The sequence below is a fragment of the Thalassophryne amazonica genome, chromosome 2, assembly GCF_902500255.1.
Source record: "Thalassophryne amazonica chromosome 2, fThaAma1.1, whole genome shotgun sequence".
NCBI classification, from domain to species: Eukaryota; Metazoa; Chordata; class Actinopteri; order Batrachoidiformes; family Batrachoididae; genus Thalassophryne; species Thalassophryne amazonica.
Window position 1 is genome coordinate 132,449,341 of NC_047104.1, and position 20,826 is coordinate 132,470,166.

Here is a 20,826-nt window from a genome sequence, read left to right on the forward strand (position 1 = left end):
ATTTTAAGTGAATTGTTGGCCCTGTGATAGATTGGCAGCCTGTCCTCTCGCCCAGTGACAGCTGGGACAAGCTCTAGCCACCATGATCCTTAACTAGAATAAGTGGGTTTGGAAAATGGATGACTGGAGTACAGTCAGTAAAAGGATTTATGGAATCATCCTGCTAGGCATGGGATTATGTGCTTGAATGACAACATTGCGTGAAGGTCCTCAATTTGAAGAGGAACAATGTGGGTTCCATCCTGGTCGTGGAATAACTGACAAGCTCTTCACTCTCCCAAGGATCCTGGAGGGAGCCTGGGACTATGTCCATCCAGTCTACATGTGTTTTGTGGACTTGGAGAAGGCGTATGATCGGGTACCCTGGGATGTGCTGTAGGAGTATAGGGTGAGGGGGTCCTTTCTCAGGACCATCCAGTCCCTGTACTCACAAAGCGAGAGCTGTTTTCGGATCCTTGGTAGTAAGTTGGACTCGTTTCCGGTGGGGGTTGGCTTCCATCAGGGCTGCGCTTTGTCACCAATCCTGTTTGTGAAATTCATTGACAGGATATCGAGGTGTAGTCTGGTGGAGGAGGGTCTTCAGTTTGGTGGGCTCAGGGTCTCATCACTGCTTTTTGCAGATGATATGGTCCTGCTGCCATCATCAGCCTGTGACCTCCAGCACTCACTGAGTAGGTTTCGCAGCGACTGTGAAGTGGCTGGGATGAGGATCATCACCTCTAAATCTGAGGCCATGGTTCTCAGCAGGAAACGGATGGATTGCCTACTCCGGGTAGGGAATGAGGTCTTGCCCCAATTGAAGGAGTTCAAGTACCCCGGGGTCTTGTTCACGAGTGAGGGAGCGTGAGATTGGCCAAAGAATCGACGCAGCAGGGATGGTATTGCATTCGCTCTACCGTACTGTTCTGACGAAAGGGATGCTGAACCAAAAGGGGAAGCTCTCGATCAACTGAATCAATCTTCGTTCCTACTCTCACCTATGGTCATGACCGAAAGAACTAGATCGCGAGTATGAGTGGCCGAAATGTTTTTTTTCAGGAGGGTTGCTGGGGTCTCCCTGAAAAATAGGGTGAGGAGCTCAGAGTAGAGCCTTTGCTCCTTTGTGTTGAAAGGAGCCAGCTGAGGTGGTTTGTGCATCTGATAAGGATGCCTCCTTGGCACCTCCTTAGGGAGGTGCTCCAGGCACGCCCAGCTGGCTGATGACCCAGGACTAAGCGGAGAGACTGTATTTCCACACTGGCCTGGGAATGGCTCAGGATCCCCCAGTCAGTGTTGGTTAATGTTGCTTGGGAAAGGGAAGTTTGGGGTCTCCTAATAGAACTGTTGCCCCTTCTACCCGCAAATAAGTGGTTGAGAATGAGTGAGTGTTCACCCAGTTATTATCTGTATTAATTTATGACTTCTTGTCTGACTCACATTTTGGGGCTATTTAAGCTGTTTAGTTCAGGAAATATTTAATTTGCACACAAGTGGGTGCTGGGGTGACACATTATAGACAAATTATGACACAGGTAGTCCAGCTGGGGAAGGGTTACCATAGCAACTACTGAAGGGCCATACCATTCAGTTTGAGCCCAAAATATCAATATATCATAGTTTACTGTGTATAGTTTAGTTATGTCCTATCTGCTAACTTGTGCCTGTTGTTCTCAGATGATGTATTTGGGCTCAGGCCTGTGCTGTGTTGGAGCGTTAGCAGGCCTTTCCACCCAGAACACCAGTCGCTTGGGGAATGCCTTGGGCATGATGGGTGTAGCAGGAGGCATTGCTGCCACCCTTGGTGCCCTCAAACCATCACCAGAGCTGCTGTCCCAGATGTCTCTGGCCATGGCCACCGGAGGAACCCTGGGTACATAGCTTTAAATTAAGACGACTCATCCACCATCTATCACTCCTAAAAAGCATGCGGCGTAATCTTCTCTTATGGATACGATGACTGTGATCTCATGGAAGTTTATTCCCTTTGGAGTGGTGTGCCCATGCAAAAATAAACATGTTTTAATAAAGCATAGGTTTGCCCTATTTGAAGGACAGTTTGTTTAGAGACCTCAGCAGCGCAGTGAATGAGTTATTAACCTTGCATGTGATTTGTACGTCTTTGAAGAGCAAATTTTTGTAAGCCTTATGCTGCATTTACACATGATGACAACAACACACGAATGCCACAAAGTATACATTCTGATCACGAATGTGATGATTCGGGGCAGAAGCGTCAGGTGTCCTCATGAACTGCTGCAACCTGTTCCCACACATTACGGTTAATGGCACATGTTGCTGGAGAATTATCAGGAACCATTAAGCATAGTCAAGAATAATGTTCCGCATTGTTGCGCGCGCTCTTGCACGCTATCACGCGTAACAGCACATTCTTACTTTGTCACGTTGTGAATGAGGCAGATTGTCTCCACACACACACACCCATATTCATCCATCAGCTGCTGAACAATTCAGATCGCTCCAGTTTGCTCCTCAAAATCCACAGCAGAAGAACTTTGTGACTGCATGCTTAGTTTGGCTTTGTGCCATGGAGTGGTGCAGAGAGGAGGAGGAGACTGAGAGAGCCAGATGTGTGGCTCCACGCGGCTCTCGTCTTGCTCGTTTTCCCCAAACATCAGGCACATGCAGCAGGTGGAACACTTGCAGGACCGTGCTGAGGAGCACTGGAATGAGACCTTTAGCCAACTTGGCGTCGCTGTCCTTCTTCAGCATACTGCAGCAATGGAACTGAATGCGGTGCAGCAGGGTTTAATTGTGTGCATGTTAGAGAAGAACGCTGTCACTCTATTAAGGATCACCAGTAATCAAGACGGATCAACACGCTTAGTTGTGACCTCCATGACATGAGGCGAAATGAGGGTGGTACGTGACATTCGTGGAAGATTTTTTTTGACAGCCAAAAAGATGCTCCACGAATATCACGCACCAACATGCACTATTAAGAAAGCTATTCAGATGCGTTAAGTCCCGTTAAGAATGTCAAGAATGTGCCAAGATTGATGACATTCAGAACGTGTCTTGCATATGTGTAAACACAGCATTAAGAACATCCATCATCCTGTTGAAATACAAAGATGAGTGGATATCGCCACGGTAGCTGACCTTGGTACGTTAACAGTCATTTAAATAAACAAGAATATTAATAATAAACTCGGCAGGACGTGTTTTTTTGTGCTCTGTTAAATGTTTTTGTATTAAGATAGGTGTGTGTTGATCTTGTTTAGGTCTGACCATTGCTAAGCGGATTGAGATCTCAGACTTGCCTCAGCTTGTGGCAGCTTTCCACAGCCTTGTGGGGCTGGCCGCAGTCCTCACTTGCATTGCAGAGTTCATGATTGAATATCCTCACTTGGACACTCATCCATCAGCTGGTGTGCTTAAAACTGTGGCTTATCTTGGCACCTACATCGGAGGCGTCACCTTCAGTGGCTCACTGGTGGCCTACGGAAAGCTCCAAGGTACTCAATTTAAAAATAAGCATTGCAGTTATCTATATTCTGTGTTGACATATTTTGCAAAGATTATTGGATGGTGACAAGGTGCATCTTTAACAGAGTCTGGTTGCTGTTCTTCATTCAAAAGTCAGTTCATTAGCAGGTTAATGTATGTTTGGTGAGTTTTTGGCCTAAAATACCCTCATAGATGGGGTGCACATAACTGGTACTCATGGTGCTCACGTGTGCTAAAAATCATTGATGCACAGCACACGGAGGGAAACACTTTTCCTACAATCTGTCATTGATTTCCTCCTATGAAGTGCTTCCTTTGTGTTTTCTGCTGCGCATCATTTATTTTTAGCACTCACAAGCACCATGAGTACCAGTTATGTGCATGCCTGCTCAGACACTGAGGTAATGTTTGTTTAGGTCTACATTTTGACATGTTACGTTAACGAGGAAAGAGTTGCTGCTTGCCACCCCCCCCCAAGGATCTGTCCATCTGACTACATGGTGTCATGCGTATTAAACTGGACTGCAGCACATGATTATTTTTTATGTTGCCAATCTGTGTTGTGTAAGTAATTGATTACCTCTCATTGGCTGTCCTGAAAATGTTTCTGTCCCTTTGGTTCCAGGCATCCTGAACTCTGCTCCTTTAATGCTGCCGGGACGCCACATGTTGAATGCTGGTCTGATGGCAGCGTCTGTGGGAGGCATGATTCCCTTCATGCTGAGCTCCAGCTATGGTACTGGCATGGGGTGCCTGCTGGGAGTGTCGGGGCTTTCCACCGTTATGGTGAGTTTTTCAATAAATAAATAGTCTGAGATAATAACAAGTACAGCCACACTCCGTTGCACTGCATACTTCAGTCAAAGGTCAATAGAGCCAAATCTCCATGGAGCAAATGTTGAGGGTTGGCTTTGGCACACATTGTGTTTGCCTGCAGTAGTATATTAAACAAGAGCAATCAGAGATTTCTGATTTCTGTCATTCTGCATCCAGATCACCTCCAAAATTCAGTGGAGTCTTCCATGGCCTAATTTGGTGGGAATCCTTCATGGATTCTTATCAAATTTGCACCACAGATGCAAATTTGGTAAGAAGTTTTGACGTAATCCTTCAAAGCGTATATAAAGAGAAATCGTGATCCAGAATCCGGATTCAGATGCAGATCACCTCCAAAATGTAATGGCATCTTCTGTGGCCTAATATGCATCTGTGATGAAAATTTAGTCAAACTCCGTGCACTAGTTTTGACGTGATCCTGCTGACAGACAGGCAGACAAATAAGCGCAGATGATTTTATTATGTCCTTGGCAGACATAACAATGCACCCTGCCATCAAAATGCAATTTTCCCTGCACCACATGCTGTGGTGACTTTATACATGTTTGAAGAACCATAAGCTTTTCATTGTGGAGTTTGCTGCATTTAATAAGTAAAGTATGAGAGATCACAGTGCAGGTGTTGCTGCTGCACACATGCACCAAATGCCTGTTCATCACTTCTTATGGTTGTACATAAGGTTATTTCCACACGAAGGCAGAAGTTAAGCGCTATGAAAATATGCTATCAAAAGTGATTCTGTTGTGTGAATTACAGACTTTTGTGCTGAAATGTGCACAGTGCTCATTGAGTGCCTTAACCGTGCACAGCTGTGTATTTGTTCAACATCTATAAAATGGTAAAGTGTAATTTATGTAGGGTTTTTTTTTTAATTTATCAACTTTAGTGAAACAATCAAGATGTGCTTGTAGTGTAGACTTCCAACTTTAATTCAATGGGTTCAACAAAAATACTTCATTTTGGAATTACAGGTATTTGCAGTGCTATGCATATTTCTCCCGTTACAGCCACAGAAGTCTTCGCCTCCTTCAGAGTTGTCATGGGTGTAGCCTAGACTCCACTCTCTTTCTTGCATGGTTATTACGGTCTATTCCACATTTACCGTTCAGTTTATAAATGATATACAACACACATTTACACATTCAGTGACTTGGAAGTGTTCGGGTTTCAACACTGGCTGTAAAAATGATGAGTTGTATTAACAATAATCCTTATTTAGTTTGTCTAATTACTTATTGGCTCTGAAAATGGAGGGAAAGTGTATGAAAGTAAATGTGGGTTGCTTTTTCAGTAAACACATTGAAACCTGAGAGGCTACACAGAAGGCACATCTTGATTTTCATTTCCATTGTGGTGTACAGCGCTTAATTTACAAATTTAACTCTAATGTCCCATCAGGGCCGGTTAAAAAACAAAACAAACTTTTTTTCTAAAAAGTCATGATTTTTTTTTTTCCCCTCAGAGTTAAATCAACTTTTATTCATTTAAATTAACTTTTTTCATTATTATTATTATTAATTTCACTTTTCTAAACGAGACTATACAAATAATATCATTAGTTATAATCTTTACTGACATGTTAAAACATAAAGGTGCACATACAACATGTACAAGTACCATTAATTAATACTACTGATTTCTTAAAAAAAAAAAAATCATCATTTTTGATGATTTATGTATTTATTTTTTAACAGTGATTTAAATCTGCTGATTTAAATCGTACCAGCCCTGGGTCCTGTATATGCAAATATTGGTCTCAAATTGACCTTTACTTTTAAGCAAATTTTTTTCTTCTTAAATCAAATCTCTTTGCCCTTTACTGACTAAGCTTAATTTAAATCATCTCAAAACTCATTCATTCAAAAAAAATTAATTTGGTTTCTGGGGTCCCGCGGGCCCTAAACGCAGACCCCCTGCAAATTTTCCTCAGATTTCACAATTTTCATGTCACAGCCCTGATTAAACAGTCCTACTAGTTATTGAAACTGCATATTAAAAGCTGTCACATTCTTCCTGTAGACTATGGCAACATAGCAAACAAAAACATGGATTTCGTTAACTTGCATTTGTTTTATTTTTGTGCTATTCATTCTTGGTGTCTTTCCCTGTAGGGCGTAACCCTAACAGCAGCCATCGGGGGTGCTGACATGCCCGTGGTCATCACTGTGTTGAACAGTTACTCTGGATGGGCCCTGTGTGCGGAAGGCTTTTTACTAGACAACAACCTCATGACCATTGTTGGGGCTCTGATTGGCTCCTCGGGTGCCATCCTCTCCTATATCATGTGTGTGGTGAGTTGGCTACACGCGCATGTGTATATACAGAATGAACTAAAAATTTCACAATTCATTAGACTTGAGGCCTGGACATCATATCCCATTTTGTTTTTAAGGCGATGAACCGCTCCCTGCCTAATGTGATCCTGGGCGGGTATGGCACCACCTCCACAGCGGGCGGTAAGCCCATGGAGATTGTTGGCACGCACACTGAGGTCCACGTGGACCAGACTATTGAAATGATCAAAGAAGCCAACAACATCATTATCACACCAGGTACATGCAACACAATGCATCTTGTGTTTTAATTGAGCTCGTTTTTGGGTGGGATAAAAATTACTTTTGCTTGAAAACAGGATGATTTTGTGTTTTTGTTGGTGCTTGTTGCTTAATAGTTTACCCTGTCATGTCCATCTGTGGACAGGGTAACGTGGATAAGCTGTAAGGATGAATTTTAATATCCACCAAGGATGTTCTGTACCTCTATTAGTGCGATTATGCAAATCGGTCTGAATTTGGCGCAAGCAGAGGGTCACCCCTTTGAGTCTGGTCTGCTTGAGGTTTCTTCCTCAGAGGGAGTTTTTCCTTACCACTGTTGCTCTGGGGGTTGGTAAGGTTAGACCTTACCTGTGTGAAGCGCCTTGAGGCAATTCTGTTGTGATTTGGCGCTATATAAATGAAAATAAATTGAAATTGAATTGGATTTGTCTAAATCTGGCAGATATGGTTTCATATGGGTCACTTCAGGTGCTGTGGTTGTCGGCAGACACCCTCGTGTTGCTTCAGGTTGGGTGAGTGTTCTTACAGTCACTTTAGATTTTATCACACCACCAGCCGACAGACTGACTGAGCGCTTGTAGACCTTGTGGGTGCAGATGTACAACCATACAAGGATGGAGCAATTTGGGGTTTAGTTCTTTGCTCAACATATGAGCAGGAGAAAGTGGGATTCTGTCGAGCAACCCAGCAGTTGGAGGTTAATGCACGCCAGATGAAATTATTGTTGTAAATGAAATCCAAGACATAGTGACAGAAATGTTTATCCGTCCATCCTGACTTTACTTAATGAAATTGGATGTATAAAAGTGATGATTTATATTAAAAATAACCTTCATTTAATTTGCCCAATTACTTGTAGGTTTTTAAATTAGAGGGGGCATGTATTTAATTGTTTTAAGGCCATAATTCTGTGGTTTTGTGCTCTTGTGGATGTCTTGCACAGAAGTCATATCACAGTTCATTTCTGTAGTTTTACTCCTTTGCAGACTGCATAGAATATATGTACAAATGTTGTACAGAGGCAAAATGACATAAATTCTGTCCAAATACATATGGACCTGACAGTAACCTGACAAAGATTGCAGCTATATTGAAAGTGAGTTGCATAAATAAATACAATCTGGAAATGTTTAAGCTTGTGGACAGCCATAATTTGGATTTGAAATATTCTGAAGCAAGTTAACCACATGAGGGAGCCATTTGTCCGTAATTTATTTTCCAGACCTGGTTTCTTCTGATGCAGTGTGACATAGTTTAATAAAGGGTGATTTATAATAATAATAATAATAATAAAAAAAAATCCATCGAGATGAGAATTTCATGCTGAAATGATTTTTAAAAACAGGCCAATTAGTATGAAAAGTGAGCTGTTGTGAGTTTGGCTCGTGTAAATAAGCTTGTATTGTTGCTCTTCGTGTAATGTCTGAAAACCACGGCAAGGCCAGCTTCTGTGGTCCAACACACTGCTTTGATTAGACAACAGTGAGAAGTCCCAAGAAATATTGAGCCCAAACTAAAACCTTCTCCATGTCAACAACAAAGCTCAGAAGTGAGGAAACACAAGGTTTCACTTAAGTACTAGGCACAGTTACAGGTGACCGGCTTCCAAAAACTGAGGGGTGTGGGTGAACTCTACATGTAACCTGACCACTGGGGTTAAAGACGGGTTAAGCACACCCACGAGGAGATGAGTTCTTCGCACGCACAGTGTTTTAACACACAAAGCACTCCTGCACAGATCATTGAACTTGTGTGGAATAACGTCTCGCCCTGCTGGTTCACTGTTCTGTTATGTAATAGGCAAGAACCAGTTCATGCAAAATCTGTTTTGAATATGGACTGAAGATAAATTTAAAGCAGTTATTGCAGTATTACGTGGGTAAGCTGTTTATGCTCCTTGTCTTTTTAGGTTGGGGTCTGTGTGCGGCCAAAGCTCAGTACCCTATTGCAGACATGGTGAAAATGCTGAAGGAACAGGGCAAGACCGTCAGGTGAGTGCACACGCTCGGGGTCTTCCTGCCTTTATTGATGCTTATCAGCAGGTTTACCCCGCTGGTCTACATCAGTGGTATGTGGGGTGAAATATGGTGCAGGGGTATTACTAGGGAAATTTAGCAAGGGGGCGACGCCAGATGCAAGTGACCGAATGGCTTGGGATGTTGCAAAGCTTTTGAAAATTTGAGGTCAAAATAGGGCATTCTAAGGCTTCTTGAAGGACTAGTATAGTGACACAGTAAGTAACAGCAAGTAACAAATGGTTACCACAGACACAGAACATTACAGAAATCTAACACGTGAGCCTTTCGTGTTTCACAATCAAATTGGCGGGAAATAGTGAGGCGGATCCAAACAACAGAGCGTGGGAGCTGTGTGAAATAGGACATGTTTACACATTTTTACTGTTATTTTGCCACGTTTTTAGTATTTTTGGGGAAAAAATGCGCCCTTTACAGGTAATAAAGCAAAAAAAAGAAAATCTGACTGAAAAATTTTCACATTTTTTTTCTTCCACAGCCAAGTCATAAGTTGTTCACAATCTACTTTTTTTTTTTTTTTTTTTTTTTTTTACAGAAACCCTTTTGCAATTGTGTCCTAGAATTCAAGGTAAAACAAGGTAGAGACAGCTAAGAAAACAGCAAATTGTTCTCCTGCTGAACAAGATTATATTTCATTCACTAACCATTGCTGGTCTTTTCAAATGCAGCATCATATTATAGAAATACTTTAACTTACACATTATTTAACTACTTCAGGATAAACACACTTTAAGAAAATTTGATATCATAACCTGCATGTGGGTTATCAATTAAACTTAGTCCAGAACTATAGTAAAACCCAGAGTAATACTGATTTAAACTTTTTAGTTGTTAAAATTATTATTATTAGTAATTAGTATGAAAAATGTCTTCAAATGTCCTTTAATGCATCCCTAGTTTGTAGTCCCTGAGCAGGAATAATTTTAATCAATAATCAAAAATTTGTGAATTTATGTGGCAGGCGCGACCTGATTGAGAGGTCACATTCATCGGTGCATTTACATCATGCCGTCTTCTGGAAGATTTTTTTAGGTTATGTAAACAAAGCAAAACAAAAAAACAAAAACCTTTGTTTGTTGTGGTTCGTGGGACTGCAGCTGTGTTTTTAGTTTAACCACAGTGAGGACACACAGAGCAGACTTTGAAAGAAAAGTTAAAAAAATATATCTCTAAAACTCTACTCTTTGCTCGCTTTGTCAGTTGCCACCGCACTGTGACACACTCGAATGCAAAGTCCCCCTTCTCTGCCTCCTGCAGACAGGACATAGAGAGGAATGAGAGGAACAGACAGGGACTCGCTGCCACGAGAAACAACAAAAACAAAACAGACAGTTATAAAAATTGATTGATGGTAAATTTTATATCTTGCATCCAGCCTTGATTTTTTTGGTGCTGGTCTGAACCCTGTTTTTTGGCAGCTCAATTAACTGAAATTTATCATCGTAATGGAGAATTTTCATCTGTGTTTATTACGAACTGCTTTGCTATTTTCTGACAATGTTATGTATTTACAGAATTGATCACCGAGGAGAAGCCTGTATGCTAGGAATAACGCTTAAATTAAAAAATTTCAGCAAGGGGGCACACAGCCAAAAAACAAAGAAAGAGGAGGGTGCCGAATAAACCCCTGTGGTAGGGACCTTGTGTTGCCCCATGGTCACTGTGGTACTGGTGAAGGTCCAACAAGAACCCTGAACACAAGACAGCTAGTGAGTCTCTGGCGAAACAAGAAATTCAATGGCAGATCAGGCGGCGGTATTGATACCTTGTGAGCCAATGGCTGTGAAGGCTGATAAAGACTACACAGCTGGTACTCATACACAGTTGTCTGGAATTTTCTACACTGCATGGCCACAAGTGATTGGCAAAGAGTAACAGGAGCAGATTGTGAATCTGGAAGCTGTTGGTTCTGACCCGGCATGGAAGCAGCAGATGTGTGATTCAGTTGTCAGACCCTTGGAAGAAGCAGTTTGGTAGCTGCATCTGGGACTGAGCAGCCCTATTTATGATCTGGTCTGCTCACCCCACAGTGAGGGGGCTGAAATGATGCCCTAAAACATAGTCTGCTTCCCTTTATTTTGTCTGGATTACTGCATCCAGATCATCACCAGCTGTACAGTAGAAAAACAAAAATACAAGCGATAAAATTTGGTACATGGAATGTACACACCTTGACGGAACAGCTCTCATCTCTCACAAAACCCAGAAACTTGACCTCAACATTGTCACCTTAAAACAGAGTAGGAGAAGGCCAGCTATAGGAGGAGCAAGGGGGGGGGGGGGGGGGGGGGGTACACTTTCTTCTGGAAAAGACTTCCTGAGGAGAAAGAATGAATCCATGGCATCTGTTTTGCCATCAAGAATTTGCTCCCTCCAAAACTGACTGAACTTCAGGGCCCGGTTTCATAAAGCAGTGTAATCTTTTAATCTGTTAAACTTCAACTACAATTTGTCGCCCAACATTATCTGCTTAATCACTGTTTCACAACGACGGCTAAACTTGTAGATTAGCCATCTTACGTTAGTTAACAATGTTCATGAGCATAGCGGCCTCACGAGTGCCGTTGTCAAGAAACACTTCCAATGCTTTGTTTCGTTAACTGGCTTTATTGACATTTACAGACACATACAAACTGCAGAACGACGTGCTTAGCTCTTAGCCCACACTCTCACGAGGGCCACTAGCTTAGCTTATTTCAAGCTAAAAGTGGACGCTCTCGTTATGGCTGAACAACTGTCCAGTTTCTGGGGATTCTGTGTCAGTACACGCCCGCAGCCAACATGCTTGATGAATTCCTGCGCTAAAAGAAGTTCCCAGGTAATTGTGATATATTCCTGTGAGATGAGTATATCTCATCTAAATCCACAGTCATTCCCTTGGCCTTTTCCAGTTGCTTGGGCCTGCAACGCTGAAGCATTTTGATGTTTCTTCAAAATTCAAATAATAATCTTCTGAGTTTCCCTACTTGGCTCTGAGTCATTCCAGCGGTACTCAAGGATCCACCAAATAGACCAGACAGATTCTACAATAGTTAAGTGTTCTCTAACACAGAGGCATGAACACTGTGTCATTAATCAGGTTTCCCAGGACATCAAAATTGCTCTTAATACTGAGCACATTTTACATCTATCTCCACCAGGTTTGGTATCCATCCAGTTGCTGGGCGTATGCCCGGCCAGCTGAATGTGCTCTTGGCTGAGGCTGGTGTTCCCTACGACATTGTCCTGGAGATGGATGAGATCAATGAAGATTTCCCAGGTAAACCTCTTAAATTTTAACACACTATCATTTGGCAGGACCGTGTGGGATAATGTTGCCGAATCGACTGCAATAAAAACACACCCTCTCGTGTGTAGTCGGAGAGGACCTGTGATTTCTTGATGATTCGATGTGCCGTGTTATCGGGGTAACTGCTTTGTTTTCCTAGCAACCAGGCATGCGCTCAGACACATGGTTCTGCTTATGACAGATAAGTGTGGTGCTGGAGAGCCTCGTATCCCGAGTAAGGATGGCTACAGTTAGTCTGACTTCTGTTTATCTGTGAATCACAGAGACGGACCTGACACTGGTCATCGGCGCCAACGACACAGTTAATTCTGCAGCACAAGAAGATCCCAACTCCATAATTGCTGGCATGCCTGTCCTGGAGGTGTGGAAGTCCAAACAGGCGAGTGTCTTCCTTTTTATTGTATACTGCAGGACCAACATCACTGTGTTGCATACAAAATAGTTGTAAAATTTTCTTTTTTTTAACACTTTCATTTTGTACATTTCAGGTGATCGTGATGAAGCGAACTTTGGGTGTTGGCTATGCTGCAGTCGATAACCCCATTTTCTACAAGCCCAACACATCGATGTTGCTGGGAGATGCCAAGAAGACGTGCGACAGTCTGCAGGCAAAGATCAGAGAGGTGTATTATTAGTTTCCCCTCTTTAGTGCACAATCATGAAGCTCCTGTGTACACAGGCCTGATGCTGTAATTCTACAGACCTTTTAATTAGATTTGGAGACAAATTAAATCTGCAACACACATGAAATTGAAATTCTGTATCAAAGGTACTTTTTTGGAATAGAAGGATAAGTGAAAACTGTTCTGATTTGTAAATAAAAAATATTTAATTATTTGATCAGTTATTTCCTTCATTCTACACTTCAAAACTTTTTTTAAAATCCACATGCTATGACAATGGGATCTCATAACACACTTACTACTTATGCAGGTCTATATTTAAATGGAATGGCACCAGTGGTGTAGCAACCTCAGCACAGGCCCTACGCACGTTACTAGTTATTAGGCGCAATCATGCACCTGCACGTGCCCACCCACACTGAGGTCTATATATTTTATTTTTTTTATTTATTTTTTTTACAGTCCAATAAATGACGGGTTATTGTATTCAAGACTTTGTAAGAGTCGAAGAATCTAGATTTAACACCCCAGCTCTGAATCACGTGCACAACAGTCTGCAGCCGTCATACCTCATCATCACATCAGACAGCAGGGGAGGAGCTGTGTAATATAAAATCATTTTTCTTGCTAAATCAAGTGCACCTGTACACGATAAACCTTAAGGCAAGAAGAGATAATATAATGAAGCCTATAGCATGACAAGATAGTTTATTTTTTTGACACTTTATTTAAAGCTCTTCCGACCAAACACCTTGACAGTTGTACGAATTTGATCCCCACACTAGTACGCAAACTGTGCGCGGCTGCGTGCCAGTGCGCAAAGAAAATTTTGAAATGTTCAAAACTTCTGGCACACATTCATTTTAACTAGTCGTGAACATTGCGCAACCTATTTGAAAACACTGTCATGCACAGCGCATCTGAACGTGAAATTGAGATTGATGAGATGTTACATCTGTAATAATCAAAGATGCGTTATCTAACTTATAAGAATGAAGATGCAACCGTTTTAACAATCCCTTACTATATATATAATATATATATATATATATATATATATATATATATATATATATAAAAATATAAACGCAACACTTTTGGTTTTGCTCCCATTTTGTATGAGATGAACTCAAAGATCTAAAACTTTTTCCACATACACAATATCACCATTTCCCTCAAATATTGTTCACAAACCAGTCTAAATCTGTGATAGTGAGCACTTCTTTGCTGAGATAATCCATCCCACCTCACAGGTGTGCCATATCAAGATCCTGATTAGACACCATGATTAGTGCACAGGTGTGCCTTAGACTGTCCACAATAAAAGGCCACTCTGAAAGGTGCAGTTTTGTTTTATTGGGGGGGGGGATACCAGTCAGTATCTGGTGTGACCACCATTTGCCTCATGCAGTGCAACACATCTCCTTCGCATAGAGTTGATCAGGTTGTCAATTGTGGCCTGTGGAATGTTGGTCCACTCCTCTTCAATGGCTGTGCGAAGTTGCGACGACGAACTGGAGTCAGTTCGAGACCCCGATGAGTACGACGAGCATGCAGATGACCTTCCCTGAGACGGTTTCTGACAGTTTGTGCAGAAATTCTTTGGTTATGAAAACCGATTGTTTCAGCAGCTGTCCGAGTGGCTGGTCTCAGATGATCTTGGAGGTGAACATGCTGGATGTGGAGGTCCTGGGCTGGTGTGGTTACACGTGGTCTGCGGTTGTGAGGCTGGTTGGATGTACTGCCAAATTCTCTGAAACGCCTTTGGAGACGGCTTATGGTAGAGAAATGAACATTCAATACACGAGCAACAGCTCTGGTTGACATTCCTGCTGTCAGCATACCAATTGCACGCTCCCTCAAATCTTGCGACATCTGTGGCATTGTGCTGTGTGATAAAACTGCACCTTTCAGAGTGGCCTTTTATTGTGGGCAGTCTAAGGCACACCTGTGCACTAATCATGGTGTCTAATCAGCATCTTGATATGGCACACCTTTGAGGTGGGATGGATTATCTCCGCAAAGAAGTGCTCACTATCACAGATTTAGACTGGTTTGTGAACTATATTTGAGGGAAATGGTGATATTGTGTATGTGGAAAAAGTTTTAGATCTTTGAGTTCATCTCATACGAAATGGGAGCAAAACCAAAAGTGTTGCGTTTATATTTTTGTTGAGTGTATAAATTGGAAATTTGGGTTTGTGGATCACAAAAGACGTGTGCATGTGTGACTTTTCACTTTAAAAGAAAGTAAAGGTTTGCATGTACACGCTGTCTTTTAAAGCAGACACACTGTCAATCATAATGCATTGCAGCAGTGCATTATGGGGTTTGTTTGTTTTTATTATTATCATTAGTAGTACATGTTAGTTTAGGAGTGTTAGTGTAGATTTCTTTATAGTTCAAGGAATGCAGTTAGTTTTGGTGAAGAGTTATGTTGTGACCATGAGTGAAAACAACATTGTGATTTACCTCTTCTGCCCATGTCTGAGCTGCTGTATGTTAAAAGTAAATGACATTTTTCCCAGCCGCACCAGCAGCTGGCCTGCCTCCTTCTGCTGGGAGAGGGCAGACGGCTGAGTTCCTTACGGCAACCTGGCTGTTGCAAAACAGCAAAATGCCACCATTCGGCCACGTATCCAATTTGAATGTCATCTCAGTATTTTTTTTTTTTTTACAAAATGGGAGCAAAACCAAAAGTGTTGTGTTCTATATTTTTGTTGTGTGTGTGTATATATATATATATATATAATTTATTTATTTTTTAATTTAACCAGGTTAGTCCCACTGAGATCAAGATCTCTTTTGCAAGGGAGACCTGGGCAATTATAAAGCTTCCAATTTGCTGAACCTGCATGTCTTCAAATGTCAGTTACCTTTGACACAAGATTCCAAATGTGTTCTCCACCGCACGACACGCACTAGACCTGCAGCTGTCGATAATTTCTCTGATTCTGGGAGCGATGAAAGATGGTTTCATCAGCCAACTTCTGAGAGCAAATGAGTTATCGGCTACAAAATTTTATATAGCGTGGTGTTAAGCGGGACGCATTGGCACGACAAACTGCAGCAGTGCAGGGATCAAATTTGTGCAAGTGTCAAGGTGCCTGGAAAACATAGACACCCCCCCTCCCCCCCCCCAATCAAACAGGGAAGGAGCACGCAACCCACCACAGTCAGATTATTATAGGATACACCAAGTTCCCTGAAAAATATATGGCTCACTGTGTTTGGCATCACTGTGATAATGTGAATTAGTTTGGACAAATTAACGGGCTCCTGTATGTCCCGGGCCCCAGTGCAATGGCACGTGTTGTAGTGTCTCTCCCTACGCCACTGAACAGCACGTAGGTCAGGTTAAGGATGTACCCTGGAAAATGCACAGATAAGAGTCAGAATCTTCCAAATTAATGACTCGAAACACAAATGCTATCATCGTCTAGTCTTCAAATAAACAAAAAAAACAATTGATTAACTGAATAAAATTTAGTTCACTACAAGATCAATCCAAGGGGGAAAAATAAAACCCTGCTTTTGGTTTGGTAATAATCCATAGCTGTCTGCCACTGTCCCTGAGATAGCGGTTATCATGTATGAGTACATATACACACTGCTCAAAATAATTAAAGGAACTCTGTTACCATAGTTTTGATCTGTGTGTGAGAGAGACCAATATTGTTTGTGATCTTCAAAAAAGAAAAAAAAAAAACATTTGAAATTTTAAACACTGAAAATTGTGCCCCATACCATTTGTTTAATAAGAGGATAGAAAAGTTTATATCAAAGTCAGGACACTTTAAATGTGGCTTTCATCTTACATTGGTGATGATAATCCATAAATGTTGAGTACAATTTCATTAAATACAGCAAAAGCTCCTTCTTTCTTAATTTATGATTTAAAAATGGTCTGACTCACTTTTTCATGGATATGTTGGTGTCTTTTTTTTTTCCCCAAGTACAAAAACTATGACCAAAATGCACAATTTCAAAAAATGTTGTACATCACATTTACACAACTAGGACACCAAAGAAAATTGGTGGGAGGGTTAATCTGAACATACAATGCAGAAGCCCAGAGAAACAGGCTTTGTTGGTATGTATGTAAGCAATGCTGGACCAGTAACCAAGGCAGGAGAGTGCCCCAAGCTCACTGCACAGAGCACCAACAGTTTGTCCAAAAGAAGCACCATCACTCAGCAAGCAAAATCTTCAGATCATGTATAAATGGACCATTTATATAGCGCTTTACCATCTGCATCAGATGCTCAAAGCGCTTTACAATAATGCCTCACATTCACCCGGATGTCAGGGTGCTGCCATACAAGGTACTCACTACACACCAAGGGCCCTTAGTGATTTTCTGGTCAGGCTGGGATTTGAACCAATGATCCTCTGGTTTCAAGCCCAACACTTAACCACGAGACCCCCAATACCTTGTATACCTTATTTTCTGGCAGCTACCCTAAAAATGTCTACATTATTTCCAGTTCATCTATAAATGGCTTCAATGAGGTTATGTGATGATATTTTGGGGTCATTACTGCAACTAAGACATTTTTTAAATATACATTACTGAATTATTTCTTGTCATTGCAATTGCTAAATAAGCAGGTAAGGGTTAGGCTGTAGACCATAGTGCTTTGAGAGGTCTTAGGATTGGTACTATATAAATAAACAATGAAATCATTTGTATTTCACTGTGTCTTACAGTATCCCATACAAAATAAAACAAACATTCGTGAGCCCTGCAGATTTATCTCCTGTTCGTGTGACCGTCAGTCCTCAGTCTTTATTATTCATATTTTTCCAGCAGTGGTCTTGGCTTTGGTGATAACTGAGTGCAGGTAGGAGTAGAAGAAGAGAAGGTTATCATATTCTCCACGGTATTTCTGAGCAAGACAATGCTCGTGGTAGTCCCTGAGGAAATAGTATATGGCCTCTATGGTTGAAAGGTAGGTGTCTGGTTTTCCTTTCTGATGGCGCCAAAAACATGTTTTCCTCGTTTTCAGTTCTACCTGGAGCAAATCTGGAGAGGAACACAGCGAGATAATGTTAAACCGTTGTGGGTGAAATCATTTCACCCCAATAATCAGCACTCAGAACTAAGAGCAGCTGCACAGTTTCAGTCTTTGATGACTACCTTGCAGCCTCTCGTCAGTGCTGATTTTGTTGGTTTGGTTCCAGGTACTGTCAATGAAGACCACCCTGTGGGGTGGTTGCACTCTTGACTTCAAGTTCCCAGGTTCAGCTGGGTTTTCGGTGCTGTGTGTGGCATCTTGAAAGTGCGCAGTCTTCTGTTTCTTCAGGCACGGTTCATCACAGGAGTCAAGTGACCTGTTGGCCCTGTCAAGTAAACACTGCATCATGTCTCTCACTGTGACGGCCCCTGGACCAGGAAACACCAACACCACCTGGGCAGAGAGAGGGAAAAGGACACACACATACAAAAAAAGTGGGATTTGCTTATACTAATCAGAAATTGGTTAGTACATGAGAAGACGAATCAGGATCATCAACAACAACAATCAGTGTCCGCATCCCCACTACAAAATTTTTGGAGAAAGTGGTACAGCCCAGAAAAACAATCACTAAAGATAACAACCGATGGCAAGGTAAAGGAACCAATTCTCAACATTTGAGCATGGCTTGGAAAATGTAGCACAGAGCAGAGTTAAAGGAAGAAAGCAAACAGTGTACAGATGAACTCCATTGACAACATAAAGAACTTACTGTGTCCATTTCAAACTCCGGTATACAGGGATACGTGTAAATAGTGACATCATTGGGAGCGAGGATCTTGGCATGGATGGCAGTGCTCTTGCCATCGGTTTCATTTGGATGCTTGATGATGTCAATCTTCACAGGAAGCTAAGAACAAAAGGTTTAGAGTCACAACTGTTGTGGGTTAACTCCAACATATCCATAGTTTTCTGAGTCTTTTAATAAAAGATATGTCTTGACATTTTCCAACATGCACTATTATTACAATTATTATTGGAAAGGGCAGTGGGCCTTGGGCCTCTGGCCTCTTTTAGGACTTGTTCAGTATTATATTACAGCAAGTGCATGTGGTGGCCATGCAGTGCACTTAGGACACTTGCTTGGAAAGCAAAAGGTTTCCGGTCAAGGCCACCCCTGCCCATTCTCCATGTTATGTTGAGTTGCATCAGGAAGGGTACCCGGCATAAAAATTGTGCCAAATCAACCTGCAGATCTAGCACAGATCTACTGTAGCATCTCCGAAGGAAAAAAAAAAAAGAAGTCAAAAGAACTTCCTTTATAACAGCAAGCGAATAAGTAAAGGTTTTTCCTGTGAGACCTCTTACTGACCTTAATGAAGGGGATTTCTTGCTGGCTGACACCCACTAATGAGCAGCATGTGTAGCAGAAGAACATCCGTGATCCACCACATTTAGAACATTTTAATCGGCCCCTCTGCTGTGCTGTCTCCAGAACCAAATGTGATGCCAATTTTAGACCATGGAGTGGTTGCTTGGCAGGCTCATGGCTGTCTGATGGATCACTAGAGACTTTTGTTTTGTCAAGGCAGTTAGGAAGGAGAAGTTGGTCTTGATCCAGACTGCTCATACTTGCTTTAAAAAAAAAAAAAAACTCAGATGATTGGAGGATTTCAATCGAGGTTGTGAGTGAAGCCTTTATATCTGGAGCAAGACATGAGAAATAATGTACTTATCAGACAAAACTATCAAACATATTTTCGACAAGTGATACAATGTGTCCATTTGAGACTTGAATTTATAAAAAAAAAGAAAAAAAAAGAAAAGGAAATTATACAGACAGTCACATACAGGTTTTTCTTCTTTGATCCAAGTCATGTAATAGCAAAACATATTGCATTTGTACAGAGCACATTGTAAGCACATTAAAGTCAATCCAATGTATTCACATGACAGGTTAACAGCTCTCCCATGCATAAAACATCAATCCAAGCTGCTCCTTGATTTTTCTTTTAATTAAAAACATAAATGTATTTGTTAATATGGCTTATCAATTCCACTTAGTGCAGCATTAGCACTGCCCACATATCAAAGCCCCCATGAGCATCCACCCACCCCTTTTAATGACTTTTGTTAAACGCTCAACCTAAATTAATTTCATCACACCAACACACTGTGTAAACACACAAAAATATAAACGCAACACTTTTGGTTTTGCTCCCATTTTGTATGAGATGAACTCAAAGATCTAAAACTTTTTCCACATACATAATATCACCATTTCCCTCAAATATTGTTCACAAACCAGTCTAAATCTGACATAGTGAGCACTTCTCCTTTGCTGAGATAATCCATCCCACCTCACAGGTGTGCCATATCAAGATGCTGATTAGACACCATGATTAGTGCACAGGTGTGCCTTAGACTGCCCACAATAAAAGGCCACTCTGAAAGGTGCAGTTTTATCACAAAGCACAATGCCACAGATGTCGCAAGATTTGAGGGAGCGTGCAATTGACATGCTGACAGCAGGAATGTCAACCAGAGCTGTTGCTCGTGTATTGAATGTTCATTTCTCTACCATAAGCCGTCTCCAAAGGCATTTCAGAGAATTTGGCAGTACATCCAACCAGCCTCACAACCGCAGACCACGTGTAACCACACCAGCCCAGGACCTCCACATCCAACATGTTCACCTCCAAGATCGTCTGAGACCAGCCACTCAGACAGCTGCTGAAACAATCGGTTTGCATAACCAAAGAATTTCTGCACAAACTGTCAGAAACCGTCTCAGGGAAGCTCATCTGCATGCTCGTCGTCCTCATCGGGGTCTCGACCTGACTCCAGTTCGTCGTCGTAACCGACTTGAGTGGGCAAATGCTCACATTCGCTGGCGTTTGGCACGTTGGAGAGGTGTTCTCTTCACGGATGAATCCCGGTTCATACTGTTCAGGGCAGATGGCAGACAGCGTGTGTGGTGTCGTGTGGGTGAGCGGTTTTCTGATGTCAATGTTGTGGATCGAGTGGCCCATGGTGGCGGTGGGGTTATGGTATGGGCAGGCGCCTGTTATGGACGAAGAA

At 41.8% G+C, this 20,826-nt stretch overlaps 2 protein-coding genes across 3 annotated transcripts in view; one reads left to right on the forward strand and one right to left on the reverse strand.

Annotated features, from left to right (window-relative positions):
- The window catches only part of nnt2 (nicotinamide nucleotide transhydrogenase 2), a 44,206-nt gene extending 31,202 nt beyond the window's left edge, over window positions 1-13,004 (forward strand). For both annotated transcript variants that reach the window (XM_034193614.1, XM_034193620.1), the window contains exons 14-22: window positions 1,654-1,849; window positions 3,222-3,455; window positions 4,073-4,233; window positions 6,396-6,575; window positions 6,677-6,836; window positions 8,749-8,830; window positions 12,016-12,134; window positions 12,428-12,543; window positions 12,653-13,004. In XM_034193614.1, the coding sequence (XP_034049505.1) occupies window positions 1,654-1,849; window positions 3,222-3,455; window positions 4,073-4,233; window positions 6,396-6,575; window positions 6,677-6,836; window positions 8,749-8,830; window positions 12,016-12,134; window positions 12,428-12,543; window positions 12,653-12,799 (1,395 nt within the window). In that variant the 3' untranslated portion in view covers window positions 12,800-13,004. The remainder of the gene's footprint in view (window positions 1-1,653; window positions 1,850-3,221; window positions 3,456-4,072; window positions 4,234-6,395; window positions 6,576-6,676; window positions 6,837-8,748; window positions 8,831-12,015; window positions 12,135-12,427; window positions 12,544-12,652) is intronic.
- A 3,879-nt stretch (window positions 13,005-16,883) lies between these two features.
- On the reverse strand, window positions 16,884-19,449 carry dtwd1 (DTW domain containing 1). The gene is made up of 4 exons (XM_034193631.1): window positions 19,118-19,449; window positions 18,518-18,655; window positions 17,928-18,198; window positions 16,884-17,813 (listed from the first exon to the last, which is right to left on the reverse strand). Exons 1-4 carry the CDS (start codon window positions 19,373-19,375, stop codon window positions 17,584-17,586), a joined length of 897 nt encoding a protein of 298 aa, XP_034049522.1. The 5' UTR covers window positions 19,376-19,449; the 3' UTR covers window positions 16,884-17,583.
- Window positions 19,450-20,826: the final 1,377 nt, after the last annotated feature.